Source organism: Varanus komodoensis, unplaced genomic scaffold (genome assembly GCF_004798865.1).
Source record: "Varanus komodoensis strain SLA01 unplaced genomic scaffold, ASM479886v1 scaffold1, whole genome shotgun sequence".
Classification (NCBI taxonomy): domain Eukaryota; kingdom Metazoa; phylum Chordata; class Lepidosauria; order Squamata; family Varanidae; genus Varanus; species Varanus komodoensis.
In genome coordinates, this window is record NW_025335268.1 from 6,144,839 (window position 1) to 6,167,155 (window position 22,317).

Below are 22,317 nucleotides of genomic sequence, written 5' to 3' on the forward strand. Positions count from 1 at the left end.
GTTCCCCCCACTGCATTTGGGGCTGCTTGATATATGACATTTTCCTACGGATAAATAATTTGTTTATGTGAAAAGAATCATGTACAAAACATGCTCATTCTTTGCTGAATAACTTGAACATATCCATTTTATTGTGAGTATAAAGGCTGGGAAACCAATTCAAAAAACATTGTATGTGGAGCAGCCCCGATTGGCAATCATCCAGTGTGCATGTTCTGACAGTGTAATATTAAATGCAGGTGTCCTTCCATTTTTGTATGACACATTAATTAAATTTAGTGTATCATGAAACCTCCTTTCATTACTGTAGATGCCCACTTTGTTAACTTGAACTGGGAACTGGAACGCGGGGGGCAGAGTACTATTACAGGGAAAGGAGCTCTGCACAAATTTAACTAAAAATTGAGACTTGGCAAGTGACCAATTTAGCACAGCAGGTTAGTGCATGTTTTTCAACTCTGTAGCTTAACATTTGTCAGTGACCTAACATTACAAAAATGAAGTGTTGATTCTTGATGTTGTAAATTGGTTGCTAAAAAGCAAAGCAATCCTTTTGCTGTTTTTTAGTGGAGTTGGATTCAGCATAGTATTTAGTGTTGAATTATGAAAATTAGAATGCATTTAAAAATTTAAAATCTGCACATTCCAGATTTCTTTCAGTATTTAGAGGAACCTAGTCAGTATGCACTTTTGTTCTGATAATGAATCTCACTATGCAAAATTTACATATTTTGTACTCATGAGCTGCTTTACTTTATTATACTTTTGAGTTATAGAGAAGGTTGAATTTTGGACACCTTTAAAAAAGTCCTATATTAAAGACTTCAACCCCAATCTTTATGGCCAATGCTCAGTGATGGTGGGAATTGTAGTCAACTTGTGTTTCCTTACCTGGGAGCATAGTAGTTCCAGCAGAACTACTCCTGCTATAACCAGATTAAGCCCTATTCACTTCAGTGTATCTGCTCTTAGTAGGATACACTCAGTGATTGGCCCAGAGTCACCCACTGAGCTAAGGATCAAAATGAACCTGAGTCTCCCCAATCCTAGTCTGACCACACCAGTGGTGAAGCACTTGTGAACTGTCTGCACAGGCTAATCAGTGAGGATGCCTCAGGGAACAGTTTGTGGATTGTGTAGAAGTGAAGTGCTTCAGTGCTGGAGTGTGTGTTTGCTGGAGAAGAAGTTTCTTGTGATCGAACAGATGCACAGCATTCAGCAAAATAAACACCACATCAGCTCCTCATTTAGAAACATAGGAAGTTGCCTTCCACTGAGTTAGACATTGGTCCATTTAAGCCCAGTATTGTCAATATTGACTGGCAGTGCCTCTCCAGGATTTCCGGCAGGAGCTTTTCCAGCTCTCCCTTTAAATGCTGCACCTATCACAGAGTTATGCCCCATCTCCATGGTCTTTCCAGTTATTTCCAAACAAAGATGAGACCATACAAAGAGCTAATACATCCAGGCAGACCCATGAAAACGATATTCTCCCACTACCCCAACATACGCACCACATAAACATTAGGTCATCTTTTCCTGTATATCTGAAAAGTCTTCAGAACGACATCTGCTGTACCCTAGAAAGTCTTCATTTGTGTGGGCAGACGTCAACTTGTGGGATCTAATTTGCTCTTTCACGAAGACTTCAAGATTCACCAGTTAGAGCCTGGAGCAAAAGACATGTGCTTAAAGTGAAAGGATTTTGTGCCTAGGAATTTGTTCAGTACACCAGAATGCAACGGAACTCATAATCCTTCCTCACATAACCCTACTTGGAAAACTCACCCTACCCTGCTTTATTTCAGGTTATAATTTAGTAGGGGACAGGTCATTTGTTAAATAACTGGGAGTAGGAAATAACATGGGTAGGAAATCTTTATCTTCTGCAAATGGCCCGGAGGTCCACCAGCAGATCCCAATCTGCCTTCTGCCCATGGCTGCTCTAGAACGTGAATCTATCACAGTTGTTCGGCTTTTTGCCTGCCTCACTCTTTGGTTAGATAAATGAGTCACAGTCAACATTAATTTAGAAAGTTTGTTCAGCTTTATTATCTGTTCTCTGCTTGTGTTTGATTAGCATCCATATGAAAACAATATACTGTTTTTATTAAATCTTTGCCTTAAGTTCTGTGCTAATACCACAGACCATTCAGAGTTCAAACATTCAAAAACCATTCAGAGTTAACATTTGACAATTAAATATTGTATGTACAGGTTACAATTGCTTGATTTAATAAGATAGCACATTAAGCATTCAACTTCATGCCTTGTAATCATTCTGATTAAGTGCACTATCTTTTAAAGACTAGATTCCTTGCAGTTCCAAAAAGCATTCTGTAAATTCTTGCTTTGGCCTCTGCTGCACAGTCCTGGTGTATCGCCGTCTTTTGACCTTTGGAATCTGTCATTTGCAAACGGTAGCAACAAACTGTTTGAAAACTCATTTCCCATGCCCTGCATCCTTCACCTAAGCAACAGCAAAGTAGTTAGTACTTAGCCTGGTGATCTGTTAGTCCTTTGAACTGTGGTGTCCAAATGAGTTAATTAATATAACAAGAATAGCCAGCTAAAAAAGCCTCCCTTGTTTATTCCAAATAACTGGAGCAGTGTCCCACTGTTAATTAAAGAAGAGAAGTACTATTTCAGAGCATTTGGAAGCTTGTAGCAAATTAGACACAAGCAGTGTTTATCAGTGCTAAAAATGTTCACTTGAACAAGCTGTGAGCATCGTAATTTAAGGACAAAAAGGCTGAGATCTTTTGGTCACATAGATGAATGGCTTCCTTTTTCCAAACACTTAAGCAACAAGACTCTAATTCTAAGCAAGACACTAGACAGTCTGCAGAAAAGGCCCAGACTCAACAAGCGTCTCTTTACTTTTCTGTATTCTTGAATGTGTATAGATGCATTGGGTGTTTTTACTTTTTTTATTTTTCTCAAGTTTATTTATGGAAGGTGGACTTCAAATATTTGTATACTTTCAGAAGTATACTGAGAACAGGAAAGCTTGCTCATGACTTTGTGACATTTTTGTTGGCCCTAATAAAGGTATTACTGTTTCAGATTTCAGATTTTTTTTTCCTCTGATGGACCAACACAAGGATGCATATTTTTTTAAGAAGTAAAGTTTCCCCTGATCACCCTCCTCTGCTTACAGGTGCTTGATATGACAGCAAGTAATTTTAGAAGCCTCCATATAATTTCATGGCTGATCACAGGTGCTCATGGAGCCAAGAACTGGATTGAAGCTGCCAAAAATGTGTAATACATTTTTCTTGAACAAATTGCATTTTATTAAATGGATCTCTAACAGTGGCAGTATGAAGTTTATTTCTCCATTGCTTCTTATAATACTAATAATTAAGAGCATTTAATGTTAATAATAATCACATATTATTGGTGCACCTTCTACTCTTGCTTCAGAACATAAGGGTCTGAGTGGGAAATTAATTTAAAAGCAGTTTGTCAATCAATGAAAAGCTGCACTTTTCCTCTGCTCCCCCCCCCCATCCCCATTTCACAACTATTTTTCACCCCATGAGATTCAAGTAGCATAATCCAAGGAAAAACAGCTGGGGAGAACCGATTTTTGAGGGGGTGTTCAAAGAAGTTTGGATAGGGCTTTAGTCCCTTGCATCCTTCATTTTTAGGGATGTGGAACTTCTTTTACTCCTTAGACTATTTTTATTTAACTCAGTGACCTGGCTTGCATGAAAACTGCAGCCCACTGTGGCTTATTTAAACTGTGATGAGTTCTGACACATGCTGAGGCTCATTTTGAATCTTGGGCCTTGATGGAGGTTTGCCATGATTGGTTATGTCATCCGAAGCCTGTCATTGGGGGTTGTTTGAGAGTTAAACAGCCCTCCAAAAATATGGTCTGTTGTAGAGTTGAGAGCTGCAGTGATTATTGGCCGTCTCAATTGGTTGGATCCAGACTTAGCCACAGTTAGAGCTGGCTTGCATGCTAAGTGGTTTCCTGACATTTCTAAACCACATGGCTGGGAAGTAAATGAAAGGGAAGTTTGCACACTTGCATTAACTGCAGCAGTGAATACTCCAAAAAAGGAGCATTGAGTTAATATCTCTCCACTCTTGGTGTAGCTAGAGACTCGGAGACATGTTGAAAATGTGGACAGCACTGAGAAGTGACCGTTTGCCATTTAAAATCAAGAGAGTTACATTGATAAGGAGATGGTGTTGTCTGCCTTCCTTTTTGATGCACCTTTTTTGCTGCTCTTCCACTCCCCCATTTTCACTTAACTTAATTTATTACATCCCTGTTAACTCACAATATCAAAGATAAAGAGATGTAAAAACTATTCCAATTTTCCCCCTGTTTCCTGTTAATTTCATTGTGTCTACTGCAAGTATGACTAAGTCTGCATCCGTCCTGGTATGTTCTGCACTGACTGGCAAAAGCTCTGAGGAGAAGGGTCCTTCTACCCCTCCACGGCCTTATTGTGTTGGGATAGAACATGCTTGCATAGAATGTTGTTGAAGTTGAAGGTTGTTACATGGCAACCGATATAGCATGTGGGGTCTGAAGAAGACCATGCTAGAGTGTACCAAAGGTGGTTCAGGGCCACCATTCCACTGTTTCTGTTGCGGCCATGTGCACACAAAGCCCATAAGTTGGCCACATGCACAATCGTGCCCCTGCTGGTTGATTTCCTTTGCAACTGATGTTGAGAGTCATTGATACTTGAAGTCAAGTCTAAGTATTATAATTAGTCATTGATAGCTACGAACTCTTAGCCTCCATCAACTCTGCAGGATTCACCGCTGGATCCTCTTTTCTGTGTGGCGTGCAGCAACCTTTCAATTTAGTATGGCACTTCACTCCATAGAAATCTAGCATTTCAGGATAAAATCTAAGTGAGTATCTTTCTCTTTGGCATCTATGTGCAAGAACTTTGTTTCTGTATGAAGGAGCATTCAGTCAAGTGAGTCCCTACCTCTTTCTGAAATGCTTCAATCTTAGACACAGGTTTATGATTTCCTTTATTGTTATGAGCACAAGGCCCAGGTGTCAGTAGCATGACTATGTGGGGATGTGTTCTCAGTATTATATTTATTTATTTAAAATGTGTATACCTCCTTTGAAGGATACTTCGTAAAGTTGGAACATAAAAGGCCCCATCTCTTGTGTGCAGCAAACTACTAGATCATACCAACAGGCACACAAGCAGGGCCTCTGTGTCTAGTCTTAGGATCCCGGCAGGTTCTTACAGGTATGGGTGGCCCTTCCAGTAAACTGGTCTCAAGCTGGACCTCACATGCATGGATTTAGTTCCCCATTGATTGATTGACTGTTTGATTGATTTATATGCCACCCCACTAGCCATAGGCTGCCCTGGGAGGCTTACATCATATTAAAAGCCAAAAACAACATAAAAACAATACAATGCACAACATAACTCACTACTGTAAAAGTCCAATAATAATAATATCCATAAATAAGCTGCCGAAGTTAAATAGAACCAAAATAGACAAAATAGAATTAATAAAATTTTATACACACACACACACCAAAAATAGAAGATGAAGCATTAAAATTTAGTATATCGATATCTAGCATTTAAATCATATACTGGCAACAGCATAAAAATAAAACCTCATTGAAAATAAAGACTTCACTTATTAAAATAACTGTTGAACAAATATGTCTTTAGATGGCAACTAAAGGTCAAAAGAGTGGGTGCCAACCAGACTTCCACTGGAAGCTCCAAAGTTCATGCTCATCCATTGCTGTACAAGAGAAGCTGCAATGGTCCTCTTTTCTTCCCTGCTCATTCAGCTCTGCATCTCCACCAGCAACAGCTTCATGACTTCCCCACTCTCTTCCCCTCCCTGTCTCCCAAAACATTGCTTTTTACCTCTCCCCGAGGATGCTTTCCCAACCTCAGGGAGCAGCTGGCTCTATTCTTTCCACTGTGGGAAGGAACCACCCTTGGCTTCCCAGCTCCCAGGTGAGAATGCTCTCTCCATCCATGGAGCTGGGAATCTGAATGATCCTTTGGCCCCTCAGGTAATGTCTGAGGGCCATAAGATAGTTCTCTTAGGGGTAGTAATGCTATCAAATCTTACCGTGTTTCATTTAGTTTACTGTTTTCGCATTTTGATGTAATGTAAAGTCACAAATGAAATCCTGAAGTCTACTGGCATTTCTTCGGATATAGCCTCAAATTTTTCCTTCAGTTTCCTTTTAATGAAGGCACCAAATTGAAGGAGAATATTTTTCCTCAGGGAAGAAAGTAGGTGTCTAAACAAGCTAAAGAAATTTTAATAGCTAGGTGTGTCAGCAGTGAGTTAAAGCCAGGACTGGATTTATAAGGAAACATATTATTTTGGTACTGCCTGGTGGCTGAATACAATTTTATGCTTGGTAATGAAGTACCAGCAGATCATATTATTGTAGGTGCTGGAAACCCAATTATGAAGGAAAGTTGAAAGAAATATATTTAGCAAAAGACAAAATGAAGGAAATCTGACATTTTGTGAGTGCACAAAACATAGTCCACATTTTCCAGAGGGGCCTAGGGGGCATTTAAGTCACTCAAATATATTTGAACTGACAAGAGTAGCATTTAACAATTCAGGGTTCAGTGCTGTGCACCTTTAGACAGGAAAAGTCCTGTAGCTCTTGGAATTCTGGGGAACACAGGACTTCTCCAATTTTTTCTGGTTAAACACACACATGATTGCACTGTTACTGACTCAGGCCAAATGATATCATATACAGAATTATGATTGCACATTGTTTTGTTTAAGAGATTCAACTGGATAACTGGGATCAGTAAAACTGAATATTTAGTATTTGTGGTACCATTTCTACATTAAAAGGCTTGATTTTGATAAGCTCCTTAGACTTCTTCTAAATTCCATTTAAATAGTAATGGACCAAAATAGTTAAATAGTAATGTGTCAAAGCGAAACTAGATTACACGGTGCTCCGTTCATTTTTTGGAATCGGAGAAGCTGAAATAGGATCTAAGGGCACAACCTTATATGTAAGGACATATCTATGAAGGTGCATCCAATGCAGAGCAGGCTGAGTAGCAGAGACAAACTTCAGCTTGTCCTCCCACCCCGTTTTGGGCAATCTGACTGGGGCACTTATGGAGATGGGGGAAGTTGGCTGGAGTGGCTTCTGGATATCCCATATCCTTGCCTCACCTTCCCTCCCCACTTTCCAAAATGCCTCCTCCCCCCCGCCCCGCCATGGTGGTGGTGCTGCAGCAGTTGAAGGGGGTGGTGTTGCATTTTGGATCCTCAGCTGCACGGCTGAAGCCTGGCTCCAATCTTTGAGCTGGGAATGCAGATGATCCTGTGGCTCCTCAGACAACATCATTCTCTAAACTCTTTTGATTCACAGCGTGTGCATGGTCATTCTGTAGTCTTAGAAATGGCATCCATTTATAACATTTGGTGTATTTTCACAAATCTTGAGGATTTTTCTCTAAAGTCCTCTGAAACTGTAGGAAAAAAGGGAGGGCTATATATAACAACCCACCCACATTCCGATTCCAAAATTGGATTGTTTGCACTTCTAATCAAGAGAGAGCCTTAGGAGACTTTATATGAGTTGCTTCTAGCATACAGTGAACTTTTGGCATGAGCCTTTCATGTCTCTTCTTGTGGAGGTTTGGAGGCACCATGACATTTGCTGAATCATTCCAGCATCTTCTCAGAAATACTTATTTGTGGCTATGACTTTGTGATGCTTCAGGAAAGTGCATGATAGGTCTACAAATAAAATGTTTATGGAACTCACCCTGTGCCAAAAAAGTTGCTGAAAGCCACTTAGCTTTTAGGTGAACTGCTATTGAGTTTCATTTGGCTACACGAGGGAAAGGAATCTGGAGAAGAGTCACAAAAGGATTTCAACTTGTGGAGTATTTAGAAGGGAAAGGTCTGCCCTGAACTTGTGACTCATGGTGGCATTCAGATTTTTATTGTCTTGACTATCTCAGAACCTGTTATTTATCTTGCCCATTAAACTATCTTCTCATTAAGTATCCTTGGAGTGGTGGAATACTATACGATTTGCAGAAATACAGTAAACAAAAATCTGACTGTCACTTCCATTTGGAAAACCCAATTTTGGGCTGGGGTAATTTGGAGGAGGCAAAGAGACTCTTTCCTTTGCAGTTCCTCTTGATTGTCCCTCATCCCCCAAGGAGCTCCAGATGTGCATCCACGCTTAAAAACATGCACTTTCAACCATCTTTTTCCAAGCTGGAGCTCCCCAGAGGCACTGCACTACGCATCTGCAGTGGCCATGCTGGCTAGAGAGGATGAGGTTGCAGTCCACCATCTCAGGGACAGTACACTGGGGAAGTGCAGTAGAGGGAAAAGCATCTGGAGAGGGAGAAAAGATAATACTGGGGTTAGGCATTCTTCTCTTGGTTTAATCAGTGTAGATTAGGTGCATAAAGCAGCTCATTTGGAATGGTGTGATGCAGCCATTAAAAAAAACTCTGCAGCAATCAAAGAACTTTCTGAGGTGAACAGCAATTTTTGTTCTTGGCAGACAGGGCTCTTTTGGCAAAGACTGCTGAGAGCACCCTCCTCTTTTCTACATTCCATTAAGATAAAATAACTTTAAAATGCTTTTATTCAGGGGTATGGACTGTCAGGCCAGTTGACCACATCCTGCTCTCCTGGGGCCCCAGTTCACCTCCCCCAGGTCCCCACAGAGCCAAACTAGTTTCTCCCAGCCATTTTTTGGTGGTTTCCCAGCTTTTGTGCAGATTTTTCCTTATAGTAGCATATTAAAATACCCCTCCTGAAGTTCAATTGATGGGAGTAAGAGCTTAAAACTAAAATATGCTGGTATTTTGGGCCCTGCCCCTTTTGCCTTTGACCCTGCCCAGCATTCGAATGGGGCCCCTTGACTTGGGAGCTTCTTCAAAAACAAGTTTTCCCCCTCATCAATGTTATTCTCTTGATTTTAAGCATTGAACTGACAGTTATCAGTGCCCTCCGCTTTTTTTTTCACATTTCTGCAAGTCGGTGGCTACTGCAAAAAGGGAAGGTATTTGTTCTCTTCTCCTGCACTTTGCTTTTTTGCATGTCTTTTCAGAGCACTTACTGCTGTGGTTGCAATTACTGCTGAAAACTCTAAAAATTCCCAGAAATAGATGCAAATTTAGTAACAGGAAAGTAAATGGAGGGGAAATTTGTGCACCTACTGTAACAAAGCAGTTAATGCAGCTGCAAAATTTCCCCTCCATTGATTTCCCCTCCCCTCCATTTCCCCAAAATTTCCCCTCCAGTGCTTTGTTTTCATAGAATCATACAGTTGGAAGAGGCCTAGCAGGCCATCAGGTCCAACCGCCCGCTCAGTGCAGGACTCATGTCACGCATCCAGATTTCAATCTTGCCTAACCTGCTTAGGTTCCAAGATGAGGCAGCATCAAGCTCTTCAGGCTATGTGGAAGCTCAACAGTTTTAAAATGTACACTTCTGTTTTAATTGTCAGAAAAATGCAGGAGCTACTCAGAAAAGGAGTGCCCTTCTGGTTTAGTTTTTCTTTTGGCTCCCCACCCCATCCCATTTTCAGTTCTTTTGACTTATGCTACTAGGTGTCTCCTTTCTCTGGTCAGGGTATGTGTTCTTCAGGAAACTCACAAGCAGGAAAGCTAACCATAAGAAACCCTTATTCATGGCATTATGCATTCCTGCAAAAATCACCCAGTATTTGTACGTATCTATCTTTGAGTGGGAAAACATAATGTTTGAAATGTGGCTGACAACTTTTATGTTCTGCACACTTCCAGAACATACTTTCAGAAAGAGAAAATAATTTCAGTATATGGAGCTCAATAAGTATTATCTTGCCAAATGCAACATTTAATTTTATCCATCTAAGGGGGCAGGCGATTGTAACAAATTAATTGCAAGTAGAAATAGCTGTAAAAATGACAGGCATATAAATTATTTCTAATTCCATTCACTACATAATCTAAACCTTAAGCAATATTTTGGATCACAGCAAGACATCAGCCATTTATAGTTAATCCCTTTGGTTTTTATGCCAGAAGTTAATGGTACTAATGCTCAAAGACCACCAGGAGTTTTCAGCAGTGTACTTGAACTGATGTAGTAATATATAGCCGGGCCTGGGAATAGCATCTTAGATATTTAGTTTCAGTTCTAGGTAGAAAAAAATAGAACTAATTTATTTTTAGTTTATTTATTACATGTATACCCCACCTTTTTCCTCATGCAAGGAATCAAGGTGACTTACATAATCCTCACAACAGCCCTGTGAAGTAGGTTAGGCCAAGAGTCTCTGACTGGCTAGAATCCAGATCTCCTGAATCCCATTCTGGCACTCTAACCACTGCACCACACTGGCTCACAGTTATAAATTAATATTTTATCAATTATAAGTTGATATTTGAACATCAATTTATAAGTAGTTTTGTAATGGATTTAGATTATTATCAAGGTCTGATGCAGGAAAAGAGGGAAATTATTAGGATGCAACCTCCCAAAGCTAAGAATTAAAACTCTGCTATCCTGTTCAAACCCATAAAGCCCCCATGTCAGCATGTGTTTTAGTGGCTCTTCTGCCCTGCTGTTTTCCCCGGACAGCCTCCTCCAATCTGGTGCCCTCTAGATGATTTGGACTATAAACCCTGTCAGGCCTGACCGGCATGGACAGTGGTCAGGAAGGAAGGGAGTAGTAGTCCAGAACACATCAGATTGGACAAGGCTGTTTGATGGTGATGGATCTTATGGTATGATGTTCTGTTTATACTGTGTTCAGTCATGGGATCCTATGGGTGAAGGATGGACTGTGAGTTTTGCTGCTGCTTGACTCTTTCTGGGGCCTTTGCAGATGATTTTTAATTCCTCATGCAAATAGCTGCAGTGGTTTTGCCAGAGAAGCCTTCCCTTACCATTCTGCATGCGGAGTTGGTTGGCTATATTCACCTTGAAATTTCTCCATGTCATGTGGTTTGGTAGAGGAGAAAAGCCAAATCTGTTAAGCAAAGGCAGAGAAACAGATTCAGTTTTGAGAAAATTGAAGGCAGTTGTCTGATGTTAACAGTACAGTCTCATACATGTCTACTCTGTAGTAAGACCTGTGGTTGTCAGTGGCACTTTCCCTAGGTAAGTGCACACAAGATTTTAGCCAAAAGTGTATGTGGATGTCTAGATAACATCATCATCATCATCATCGTGCAGCATCATTCCAGAAAAAAAAAATCCAAAAATTTGCAACACTGCACACCATTGTTTTTCAGAAAGCAGCACCACCTCTCTCCTCTTTCAGTAATGCTTTCAAACAAGTCACTGTTGGAAAGGCAAGTTTCAAGAGGTGTTTTCGGTATTAACAAAAGCTTACTTAGGTGCGTGCAGGCTGGTGGTTGTTCTTGGTATCCCAGACCATGATAACTTCCATAAGACTTTCTACTTGAGTGTTTTTAAGCATATTCCATACTGCACAAAACAGTGATGAAGTCCTTCAAATCTGAAATGTTAAAGGTCACACCTGCTATGAAATTGTTTTGTTTCACAAAGTATGCCTTACAAAAACTGTGTGGCAAAAGGAATATCGGTGCCTTGTAACCAATACGATGCAGCTGTTTTTGACAACTTTATTATGTTGGTTTGGTAGGAATGTTACCCCTCTTAGACTCCACCAATAACAAAAATCTGTTAGTTCTGTTCCAAAAATATAGATATGCATAGCAAAATAAAAATTTCCATCAACTCAGTTGATGGATGGTGATAGACACAGTTTTAAAAATGTTATGCTTCACTTGGGTTTGATGAGAAAATCCTCCCCACAATGCAGAGGTGCTTGTGTGGGGCAGTGAGGAGGGAAGCAGTCCCCAGGGTTAATGGGAGAATAGGGGCTTTGCTTATGTTATTTCAAAGTGCATTCTGAAAATAGCCTGCTATCAGTAAAACATATTCTACAAAATGCCAAACCAAAACAATGATAAGCCCCTTGCCCCAAATGCCTCATAACCTCATACATTGCCTTATAACATCGGTCCTCTATTAGCTACATTGGCTCCCGATTGAAGTCCGGGCCCAATTCAAGGTGCTGGTATTGAACTATAAAGCCCTAAACGGCTTGGGATCAGGATACCTGAAGGAACGTCTTCTTCCCTATATGCGCTTCCGCCCCTTAAGATCAGAGGCAGAGGCCTTCCTCTGGGAACTCTTGAAAGAGGTTAGGAGAGTGAAAACCCGGAGGAGGGCCTTCTCCGTGGTGGCGCCCTGACTGTGGAATGCCTCCCCAAAGAGGCTCATCTGGTGCCAACATTATATTCTTTTTGGTGCCAGGTAAAAACCTCTTTATTTGCCTGGCATTTTAATATTTAAATATTTTAACTAGTTTTTAATGTCATGCTTAGTCACATTTCATTTCATTATTTCATTATATTATGGTTGTCATATTTGTTGTGTTTATTTATTGTTATGTTTAACTATGTTGTAAGTGGTCCTGAGACATTTGTTAAGGACAGGGTAAAAATACTGGAAATGAAATGAAATGAAATGAAAATAATAAATAAATAAATAAATAAATAAATAAATGTGGCCGTAGAAATGCTATGCTGCATGTTGAACAAATACCGCGATATATTTGCAACATATATATGGTGCAGAGGAGGGTTCCCATGTGCAGAAGAGGGTCCTCCACTGGAGACAAGCTGCCCTCCACATGTGGAAGACAGTGAGAGCGATGGCAGAGGGGGATGACACAGGCATGCTCAGACCCAGTTCCCCTTCTTATATGTGGAGGTGACAGACGCTAAGAACAACTGAACCGGGTTAGGTATATGCATGTGTGAGTCTGTGTATTCTTTTTACAAGACATGATAATTAAACAAGAACACATTACAAGAAGTACATGTTACAGATTAAGAGCTGTGCATGAACAAGGTTTCTTTTAAAACTTCCCTTGTTTTGTTTGTTTTGTTTTGTTTTGTTTTGTCCCTTCCCTTGTCTGTTTTGTCCCTTAGCCAGGCAATTTAGTGCTGTAAAGAGTGTCTTACATTTGGGCTTGCCTTTGAAAATCTGCTTGGGTAATTTTGCACTATTCATTCTGGAGAAATGAGAGGGAGTGTACTGTGGATTTTTTTTCTTTCTTAACTTGTAAAAGTTAACCTCAGTTATTTGATTTCTCAAGCTCTTCATAACTGGGATTGTGTCTGATGTATGCAAAATAACAACATGGTATAGAATTTTAAAAAGCAATTAGAGCCACTTAATGGTCTAAACAGTTGTCTGTTGATATAAGTTGCTTATCTGAAATAATTGTGTGTTTCATTTTCAGGCCAGCAAGAACATTAACATTGCCCAAAAGGTAGGATACATTCTCCTTGAAGCAATTTACATGCTTTTTCTTCTCTTGTGGTTTTTATGCATTGAAATAAAAGCAGGGAGAAGCTGAGAGATAATCAGATATCTTTTATGCAACAGTCCAAATGACTTCAGAGCTTGAAATGAGTACATTTTGTGGTTGTGTGTGACAAAACTGCTGATGCTTGCAGGGGACATCTTTATCTTCTTAGGCCTGTCATCAGCCAATGTCATCCATCCATCCATCTTACCTATATCTCAATAAGCATTAATGGTAAGAACAATAAGAAAATGTAAAAGCAAATAAGAGAGAAAACAAAACATACTAACACAGTATAGAGATCAATTAATTAAACATACTAAGGTGGTTCCCTCTAAAGAAGGGCTTAACTTATTAACTTCATGGTAAGCACGTCATGAGCAGAGCCGGCTGGAGCCGGGGGCCAGACGAGATGGCCCAGGAGACCCCTTCTGACCCCTGCTCTGTTTCTATGTTTCTATTAGATCATCCTTCAAGATTCAAGATTCACATAAACAAGGTTTGTATTAAACAGAATGGATAGAACTGTTTGTTGACAACAATGGCAGAGTAACCCTAAAATTACCCACTTTGGTTGTAAAACAGGAGTTCATAAATCTACATACCACGCATGTTTGCACCTTCACCTGAGCTTCATGGTCTGTCCCTCCTATCCCCCAACTTCGCCTTCCTCCCAGTATCACCTAGTAATGAACATGCCTTCCTCATTTTTCAGACGTGTTCAGGGTGTTTTGATCAAACCTCACTTTTTTCAGCCGTGTTCTACCACGCGATGCAATAGACAAACTCAAAATAGGGGATGCTGACAGTAGGGAACTCAGATGTCTAGAATTTGCATTGTGAGGAAAGGGAATATTGGTGCTGTTTTTTCTGCAGTTTTGTGTTCTAAAAACGAGGCTTCCTTTTGCAGACATTAGGCATTCAAAGACAGAAAGCTAGTAAATAAAGTCTGCAGCACAGCACCCTTGTAAGAATTAATAAAATATGTGGGAGCAAAACATGTATCTGTGATTGCAGATAGGGCAGTGGGAATGTTCATTGTATAAGGAAGGGCACCACTGCAGGAGAAATTGTTTGCCTTCTGCCTAATTACTGAACTACATCAAGGCTGCTGAGGGAAGAACTGTGTGGCAGGTCTACCATACCTTCTTGACCCAGCCCTGTCAAAGACAATCAAGAGCTTCGTTCACAATTGGCTGTAAGGGACCAGAGCCTGTTCTCTTCTTCAAGGCTGGGAGATCTGTTTGTGAAGACTATAAGTTGCATTAGGGTGAAGACCAAAAAATCCTATACTTGTAAAGACCAAAAAAAGTCTTCCAAGGATCTCGTCAGCATGACTGGCTGGAGGAACACTGGAAGTTACAGGGCTTTTCTCTGTATAAATATGCATAGGATTGCGCCATTACTGAAACATGTTTGCAAGCTACCTTTTTACTATGCTTTGAGAAAAACTTTGGTAATTTTTGGATGAAATGCCGTATGTTAAGACTACAATAAATAGTATTTAAAAAAACTACACATTGGCAGGAGCAGACTGAATATTCTAGTTTACTTATGTATAGCCGATTGGTTTGTTTTAGTTTCTGAGCTACTTAACGGACAATTCACTGATCCTGGAGTTACTGTTTCTAAAAACGAAGAATGTGTAGAGTCAGATAACCCTCATCTACTTTACCGTGTGAACTTGTCTCTAAAAGATATTTGTCTTACCACTCATATTAATAACTGATGAAAGAGCTTCACAGTTGTTCACTAATGAAGGATTAACTACCACTCATTTAAAATGTAAATGCATGTTCCCAATTTATTTTTAAAAAACCTGAATACAGAGCCAGAAGAATTACTTGCGGCAGCAAGACAAAGCATACTTCTACCCTTAGCTGGCAAACATTCTCAGATTAGTGTGGTATGTGGGACCCCTCTTCTCCCTGCCTCCCCACCACCCCATGCTAAATTTAAGGCTTCCTGCTAAGCAAGTTGGCTCAAAGGTTGTTCATGCATACTATGGTTTGGTTTGTAGCAACTAAGAGATGCTCACCTTAGATAAAAGGGAAGTTTAGGGTGCATTTAAATTTAGGGAATCTAGCTTTGCTGACTGGGGCCTGCTGGAAGTTGTAGGAATGTTTATGTCTAAACATGCATAGAATTGCACCTTATTTGTCATATATAGAAATTTGGCCATCCGTCAGACATCTGTAAATATTGTTTAGATTCTCAAAACAAGTCAGAATGATTTCTGTTAACGGCTGGCCTGAAAAAGAGATGCTCATCTGAGTTGTTTCCTTAAGTGAACAGTGCAGCAGAGCCAGAGCAGTGCAGTAGCTAGATGGCCAGCTGGGGTCCAGAGGTCTGGATCTGGGGCCCCACTTAGCTCTGAAGCTTCAGCTGGATGACTTTGGGCCAGTCACTGAAACTTAGCCTCATTTGCCTCATAGAGTTGTTGTCAGGATGAAAGAGGAAGAGAAGTGAGACCATGCAAGAAACTGGTTTCCTTGCAAGAGGGAAGGAAGTGGGATAACTACACTTGTAAGCCTCCCCCCCTTGTGAGCTGGAGCTTACCAGTTTACCAGAAGAGAACTTGAAATTCCACATGAGCTGAACTAATGCTGACATTTTGCTGTGGAAATTACCTATCTATACCTAGTTTTTTGGGAGAAAATGAACCTTTAGCATAATGTGTAATCAAGTCGTAGAAGGAATATACACAATAATTCAGGGCATCTTAAGACAGAAGCTACATACTTAATAGTTCTTTTTGAATATTTATGAAAAGTAAACTGCTCTGCACAATAGGCATTCTTGGAGTTAGGCACGTTTCTTGACATTCAATCTAAATTTGCTTTGTGGCATTTCTGATCCACGACGTTATCTGTCCCTAAGTACACCTGCCAAATAAGTTGTCTCCTTCTGTCAGTGGCAAGTAACTTTTAATTATCCAGGTTCACCCTCATCATTCTCTTTTTTCTTTAAGGCCAACCTTTCCACCTTATCATCATAGAAACAGCGTGAGTCAGATGGGGCATCCTGGGCAATCTAATCTGACCCCCAGCTCCAGCCAGCTCTGCTCATGACATGCCTACCATGTGCATGTCTAGCCTGTCCTTGAACACCCTCACCGATGGGGCTTCAACCACTTCCCATGGAAGCCCCTTCCGTAGCCTCAGAGTCCTAACTGTCAGGAAGTACTTCCTGGCATCCTAATTAAACCTTGGTTCCCTGTGCTTGGCTCTGTTGGAACATGTCCTGCCCTCCTCTGCAGGGGAGAACAGGTCTCTACCCACCTCCATGTGACACCCCCTCATGTACCTATACATCACCAACAGATCCCTTCGGAGTCTCCTATTCTCCAGGCTGAAAAGTCCCAGTTCCCTCAGTCTTGCCTCATCTTTTGCATTCCAAACATTTAATTGAACAGTCCCCTTTCTTGAATCTTCTACATTTTGTTGGTGTTCTTCTTAAGTTGTGTTGACCAAAAATTGGACGTAACTCTCCAACACTTAATCAGTTCAGAGCAATGGAGCACTCTTTCGTTTTATGTTTGATCGATAGTGTTTCAGTTAGTCAGACCGCACAGAACTTTTTCTTATTTTACTGGGTAAATTACATGGAATTCTTTTTCAGCCTTGACAGAAGTGCTGGAGACTGGCCCTTTCAAGTTCTAATATTCCATACAGTTTATTTTGGGTATTGGATCTGGAAACCTCCTGACCAGACCAAAAATATGGACATGAGGAAGAAGTTTAACAATCCATAGTGTGTATGCTTAGTCTACTATAATGGTTTTATTCAAAATGGTACTGTTTTTCTAAATGGAAAGCACCCCAAAATGGTTTGAATTAAATATATAGCAGTTGCCTTCACTGTTCTCTGAGCCAAAGAAATCTATTTTTGGCCAGACCAGAAATAATAAATAGTTGTTGCAAAAAAACAAAACAAAACCCCTCCCTAGACTGTACCTTTCTATTAGAGGTTAGAGACAAATATTAATGAACTGATAAAAACACTATAAAATGAACACTATGAAGAGGACCCACTCGAGGAAAAGTGTTGGTAAAAAAACCAAATGAGTGCCTGTTGAAAGCACCACTTTCTGAAACAGCTGTAGAATCTCTTTGCCCTCCAGAGCCAAGTTCAAGGGCTTTGGGGGGCAGATTCTGATGGTGGGCAGGGCCAAAATACCAGAACATTTTAGCTTAAAGCTTTTAGCTTGCCAGCAACCAAGCCATAGGAGAGAGGCACTTTAACTTTTTCGAATGGGGGAACTGCACAAAAGCTGCTAAACCAGCAAATGATTGGTGGCTGGTGTGAGTGAAGGAGCCGGTGGAAGGGAGTATATCCATCTCGGGAACCACTGGAAGGACAGAGTTGGTCCCAGGTGTGAAGATTTGCATCCTGTTCTAAAAAGACCACAGAGTGAATGGGGTTCACTTTTGAAGTCTTATATTAACTTCCCCTATCCTGATGCCCTCCAGATGAGTGGGACTGTTATATCCATCACCCCCAGCCAGTACTGGCATTAGCGACATAGGCTAGGGTGATGGGAATAATAGTGATACCCAGTTTGATCCTATTTAAATAAGAAAGCTCTTGTGATCTTCTTTAAAACAGCACTGAACATTCCAAGCAACCATATAAAGCAATCTACTCTCCTTGATACTTTTTCCTTTCTAGAATGTATCGTCTTTTAATTGCAATTTTCTATTTTGTTCTAGCTATGCAGCTCTGATAGCTGACTGGCCTGTAGTGGTTTTAGGCATGTGCACTGTATTAATTGTGGTGTGTGCATTGGTTGGAATCCTAGTCCCAGATCTTCCAGACTTCTCTGATCCATTATTGGTAAGTAAACATTAATATTTTGTACTGTCAAAGCACTATTTTGGCATATGCTTTTCCAGCAGTAATGGTATGAGAGCTGCAAGGAATTATTGGTGAATGTATTGTATTGTTTTGACGTACAGAGGCGCAAAAATCAAAACTCCAAAGCTGAAATGTGAAATGTGATAGTTGAGTTCACCCTATCTCTGCAGCTTCTCCGTATGTTTAGCAATAACAAAAATGGAAAAGATCCCTTCCAGCAGCACCTCTGAAAATTATTTTCAGTGTATTATGGATCACTATTATAATAATAAATAATTTAATGGGTTTACTATGTGTAATTATTAAAATATGGAACATTGACATTTTTAAATGGGAACTGAAGAAACTGCAGAAGATTTGGTGCCTTAAATGGTCTGTTATAACTGAATTTATTAAAAGCCTGCATCTTAAATGTGGCAGTCGTTTGTTCTTGCCAGACATTCATGAGAATTGTCCACATTTTAGCCCCTGTGCTTAAATGTCCTGACAGTTCAGAATTGGTGAAAACAACAGCAGCAATGACATTGCCTTAAACTGCCAGGCACCTGAGGAGGAATGAGCAGAAGAATCACTGCTGGCTTCATACAAAGTGGCTTTTGTTTAGCAGCAGCCCGCAATTCACCTGTCACAGTTTGGCCAACATATCAGCTGTCATTGGTTTCTCCTCCATCCTGCCTTGGGGTAGTTTTGCAGTGGTGTGGAGATAAACTAAATTATTGCTGCCAAGGTACTATAACATGGCGCATGGCAGACACATGGATCACTGTATGAAGCAGCTGCTACAGAGATGGTTTTGTCTCCCAGCTTCTCTTGAGCAGCAGGTCCTCATATGCTTGGCTTGGAATGATGTGAGTAAATGTCAAAGCCTTGATAAGAGCAGTAGGATCCTCCTGCAAGAGGGAGTTGGTGAGTGTGCTAACAGTGACAGCAGGAACATGAAAAGGGAGCATTGGGGTAGTCTTGTCACTGGTTTCATTTATTTGTTCCATTTGTACCAAGTGTGGTTTTTAATATATTTGGGGTTTTCCAGAGGGCTGTGTTGGGCGGGGAGTATGCAAGTGATGAAAGAATTGCTAAATAAAAATAGAGATTTTTAAAAGAATAATTAATTAAGCTAAGAAATCTTCTACAGAATCGTGTGTTTTGTGCTATTTACTGTTTTGTGCAGCTTATTTGTGCAGCATAGTTCTCACTGGACATTAAAGGTGCAATCCTATGCCAGTTTAGCCATCCTGGGAGTTGTAGGATATTTTTACTATCTGCTATCTAAAATGCATAGGAGTGTGCCCTAAATGAGTCAGTGTCATAAGAATCTGTAAAGATACTAGTATGTAAGGATTAGGGTCAGTCCTATAACATGGTGTTCAAAGGTTGTTGGCTGGGCTTCAGATTCAGCAGTGGAAGAGGGGACGCTGGAATTCTCAGCTGACTAGCCAAGGCCAGTGGACCAGGAAATAAGCCAGGCAGTTGCTGAAAATCAGATAGTTCTTAGTTGTAGTCTCTGTGCACATGCACATAAGTCCAAAGCCTGGATTGGAGAGAAACTTCTATAGCAGTGAGCCCCGCCCCCCCGCCACCCCTTCCAGGCCTTGGGATAAAAGGGGTCCCACCAGCTTCCTCAGTTTCTTTCCAATTGCACTTTTTGCTGAATCACCTGATTGGATCAGCTTCTGAATCAGTTTTTTTTCTACTCACTGTTTTTTCCTGATCTTCCTTCCCTTTCTCCCTATTTATTTTTAATTAAGTTTTCTTGCAAAAGTGTGCTTTCTCCTACCTTTCTTTCTACTGGGGACAAATGGAGAACCATCTGATGTTTGAGGTGATTTAGCCTATAGGAATCCCAGTACTCCTTGAAGGTACAGCAAGCTCTTTTTGGCTTGGCAGAAGGAAGAGGTCCAGTCTGGAATCACCTTCCTGTCATTAAGCTGCATTTCCCTAATGGCCAGGAAACAAACTTTGCTTGTTTCCTTTATTATTGATTTTAGCAATAGCCTTCTTTTTTTCACAAAACCAGCCTAACTGCTCAGTTTTAACATAATAGAACGTTTAGTTAGCCTTTTGTCTTGATCTGCTTGGAAGTAGGGGGAGAAGACCTACCGTGACTCACCAGATGCCCCTAATTTTGTAACAACAAATGGAAAAATTCAGCACCTAAATCTACATTTCAATTAGTGAATATGTTGCTTAGAGAGAGCCTTCAAGTACCATAGTGGAAAGGTACTTTAGGGGATGACCTGGAGTGACTCAGAGCCTTTAATTGTGTAAATACAATGATGCACAACCTGGGGAAGGGCAACTGCAGGTGGGGAGGGCAATAATTCCTGCCAGTTCCTGTTAAAAATGGACTCTTGTAGCTGCTATCTGCATTTCAAGGGAGCTGGCCTTCAAATGCAAATACCAGCTTTGGAGAGGTGGTTTGGTGGGGGTAGGGAGAAAAAAGCTTCCGATCTCCCCCTCACAGTTCTACAGTTGTTCAGGCTTTTCTCTGTCTTGCTGCTAGTATAACAATATAAGAGCACATTAATGATGTTCACACAATTAATGTGGTATCCAGCTCGGTCCTTTCTCACTTCTGGAAGAGCAAGATTGTTCATTTGGTAGTGGTGAAGAGGCAGGGGAAAGTTCTTCATGCATGGATTTGCATAGAACTGCAGAGAGCTACAGGTTATGATAATCCATGATGGAAAGGCAGCACCACCCATTCATGGAGGAGTCAGTCCCACATGGAGGGCCCTGTGCAACCTCTGCTGCAGTTCCATCTTCAGCTGCCACCTCTCTGGCAAGTTGAGCCTGACCAAGCAGTTGCGCCTGCATTGTCACATTGCCACAACATGAAGCCGTTCCTCTTTGATCCCGATGCAGCAGCAGGGTTGGCCGCCCCCACACAAGGGGCAGGTTTCGCAGTGGACACTGGGGCCTACGTCTAAACGCATTAAGAGACTGAACTTTGAGTTACCAGGGTTGGGGATCAGATTTTCTTACTTTTGAACCCTCCAGTTGGAAATACATACTGAAAGAATGGTGAGGATTCTACTGAAGGGATTCAAAAATAAAACTCAAAATGCCTTTGCACATAGTGATGGTGGGCTGACGCTTGGAATACCACGTGCGGTTCTTGTTGCTGTATCTCAAAAGGATACAGGAAAGGTATGGAAAAGAGCAAGCAAAATGATTGGGGATGGATCATCTCATATGGTTACGCTTCACATGTTTTAGAAAAACATTGTGTGGACACATGATAGAGGAGTATACGATGATACAGGGTGTGGAGGAAGTAGACAAGGAGACATTCCCTGTACCTAATATTCGAGCTTGGGGTCATCATATGAAATTGAATGGTGGGCATTCAGGATCAAAGATAGGAAGTCCTTCTTCAGGGAACACAAACTAGGGTCTGCTGCCCTGAGATGTGGTGATAGCCAGCAGATTTGGTGGCCTTGAATAGGGGATTAGATGAATTCATAAATTGTTTCCTTGTGCAAGTAGAGGCAGTGTGGGGGGACCTGGGTTCTAGGTCCCACTTGGCCTTGGTGCTCACTTGAGTAGCTTTGGGCCAGTGACGCACTCTCAGCCTAATCAGTTCCACTGGGCTGTTACGTGGATAAAATGGAGCAAAGGAGGACCATGTATTGGACAGGATATAAATATCTTAAACAAATAAATGCACACCACCTTGGTCTCCTTGGAGAAAAAGGCAGGATAGCAGTGTCACAAGCAAATAATGAACACAGCTATCAGTGCCTTCCAGTCAAGAGGGCTATATATGATCTCATGGATCAGACAGCATCCTATGAATATAAGCTGTGGGGGAGCAACAGCAAAAGAAGACAGTTGCCTTCATGTCCTGCTTCTGGGTTCCACAAAGTCACCTTACTGGCCACACGGGAAACAGGATGCTGGTATGATGATGCAGCAGGGCTGTTCGCCTGCTCTCAACAGCAGCCCCATCACATGCTGAGTTCTCTTCTTCCGTAATGTGTGGCAGAACCTGCCTTGTGCCCTGTCCTTCCTTCTCGTCACTAGCTGGTGGCAGGTAGAAACATGTAGCCTAGTGACACTGGAATACCAGACAGGATGAAGTTCAT

The 22,317-nt window shown here is 41.0% G+C and overlaps 1 protein-coding gene across 3 annotated transcripts in view; it reads left to right on the forward strand.

Annotated features, from left to right (window-relative positions):
- DISP1 (dispatched RND transporter family member 1) overlaps window positions 1–22,317 on the forward strand; it is an 83,576-nt gene that overhangs the window by 44,604 nt on the left and 16,655 nt on the right. For all 3 annotated transcript variants that reach the window (XM_044432188.1, XM_044432276.1, XM_044432368.1), the window contains exons 3-4: window positions 13,310–13,339; window positions 18,088–18,211. In XM_044432188.1, coding sequence (XP_044288123.1) covers window positions 13,310–13,339; window positions 18,088–18,211 — 154 coding nt within the window. The remainder of the gene's footprint in view (window positions 1–13,309; window positions 13,340–18,087; window positions 18,212–22,317) is intronic.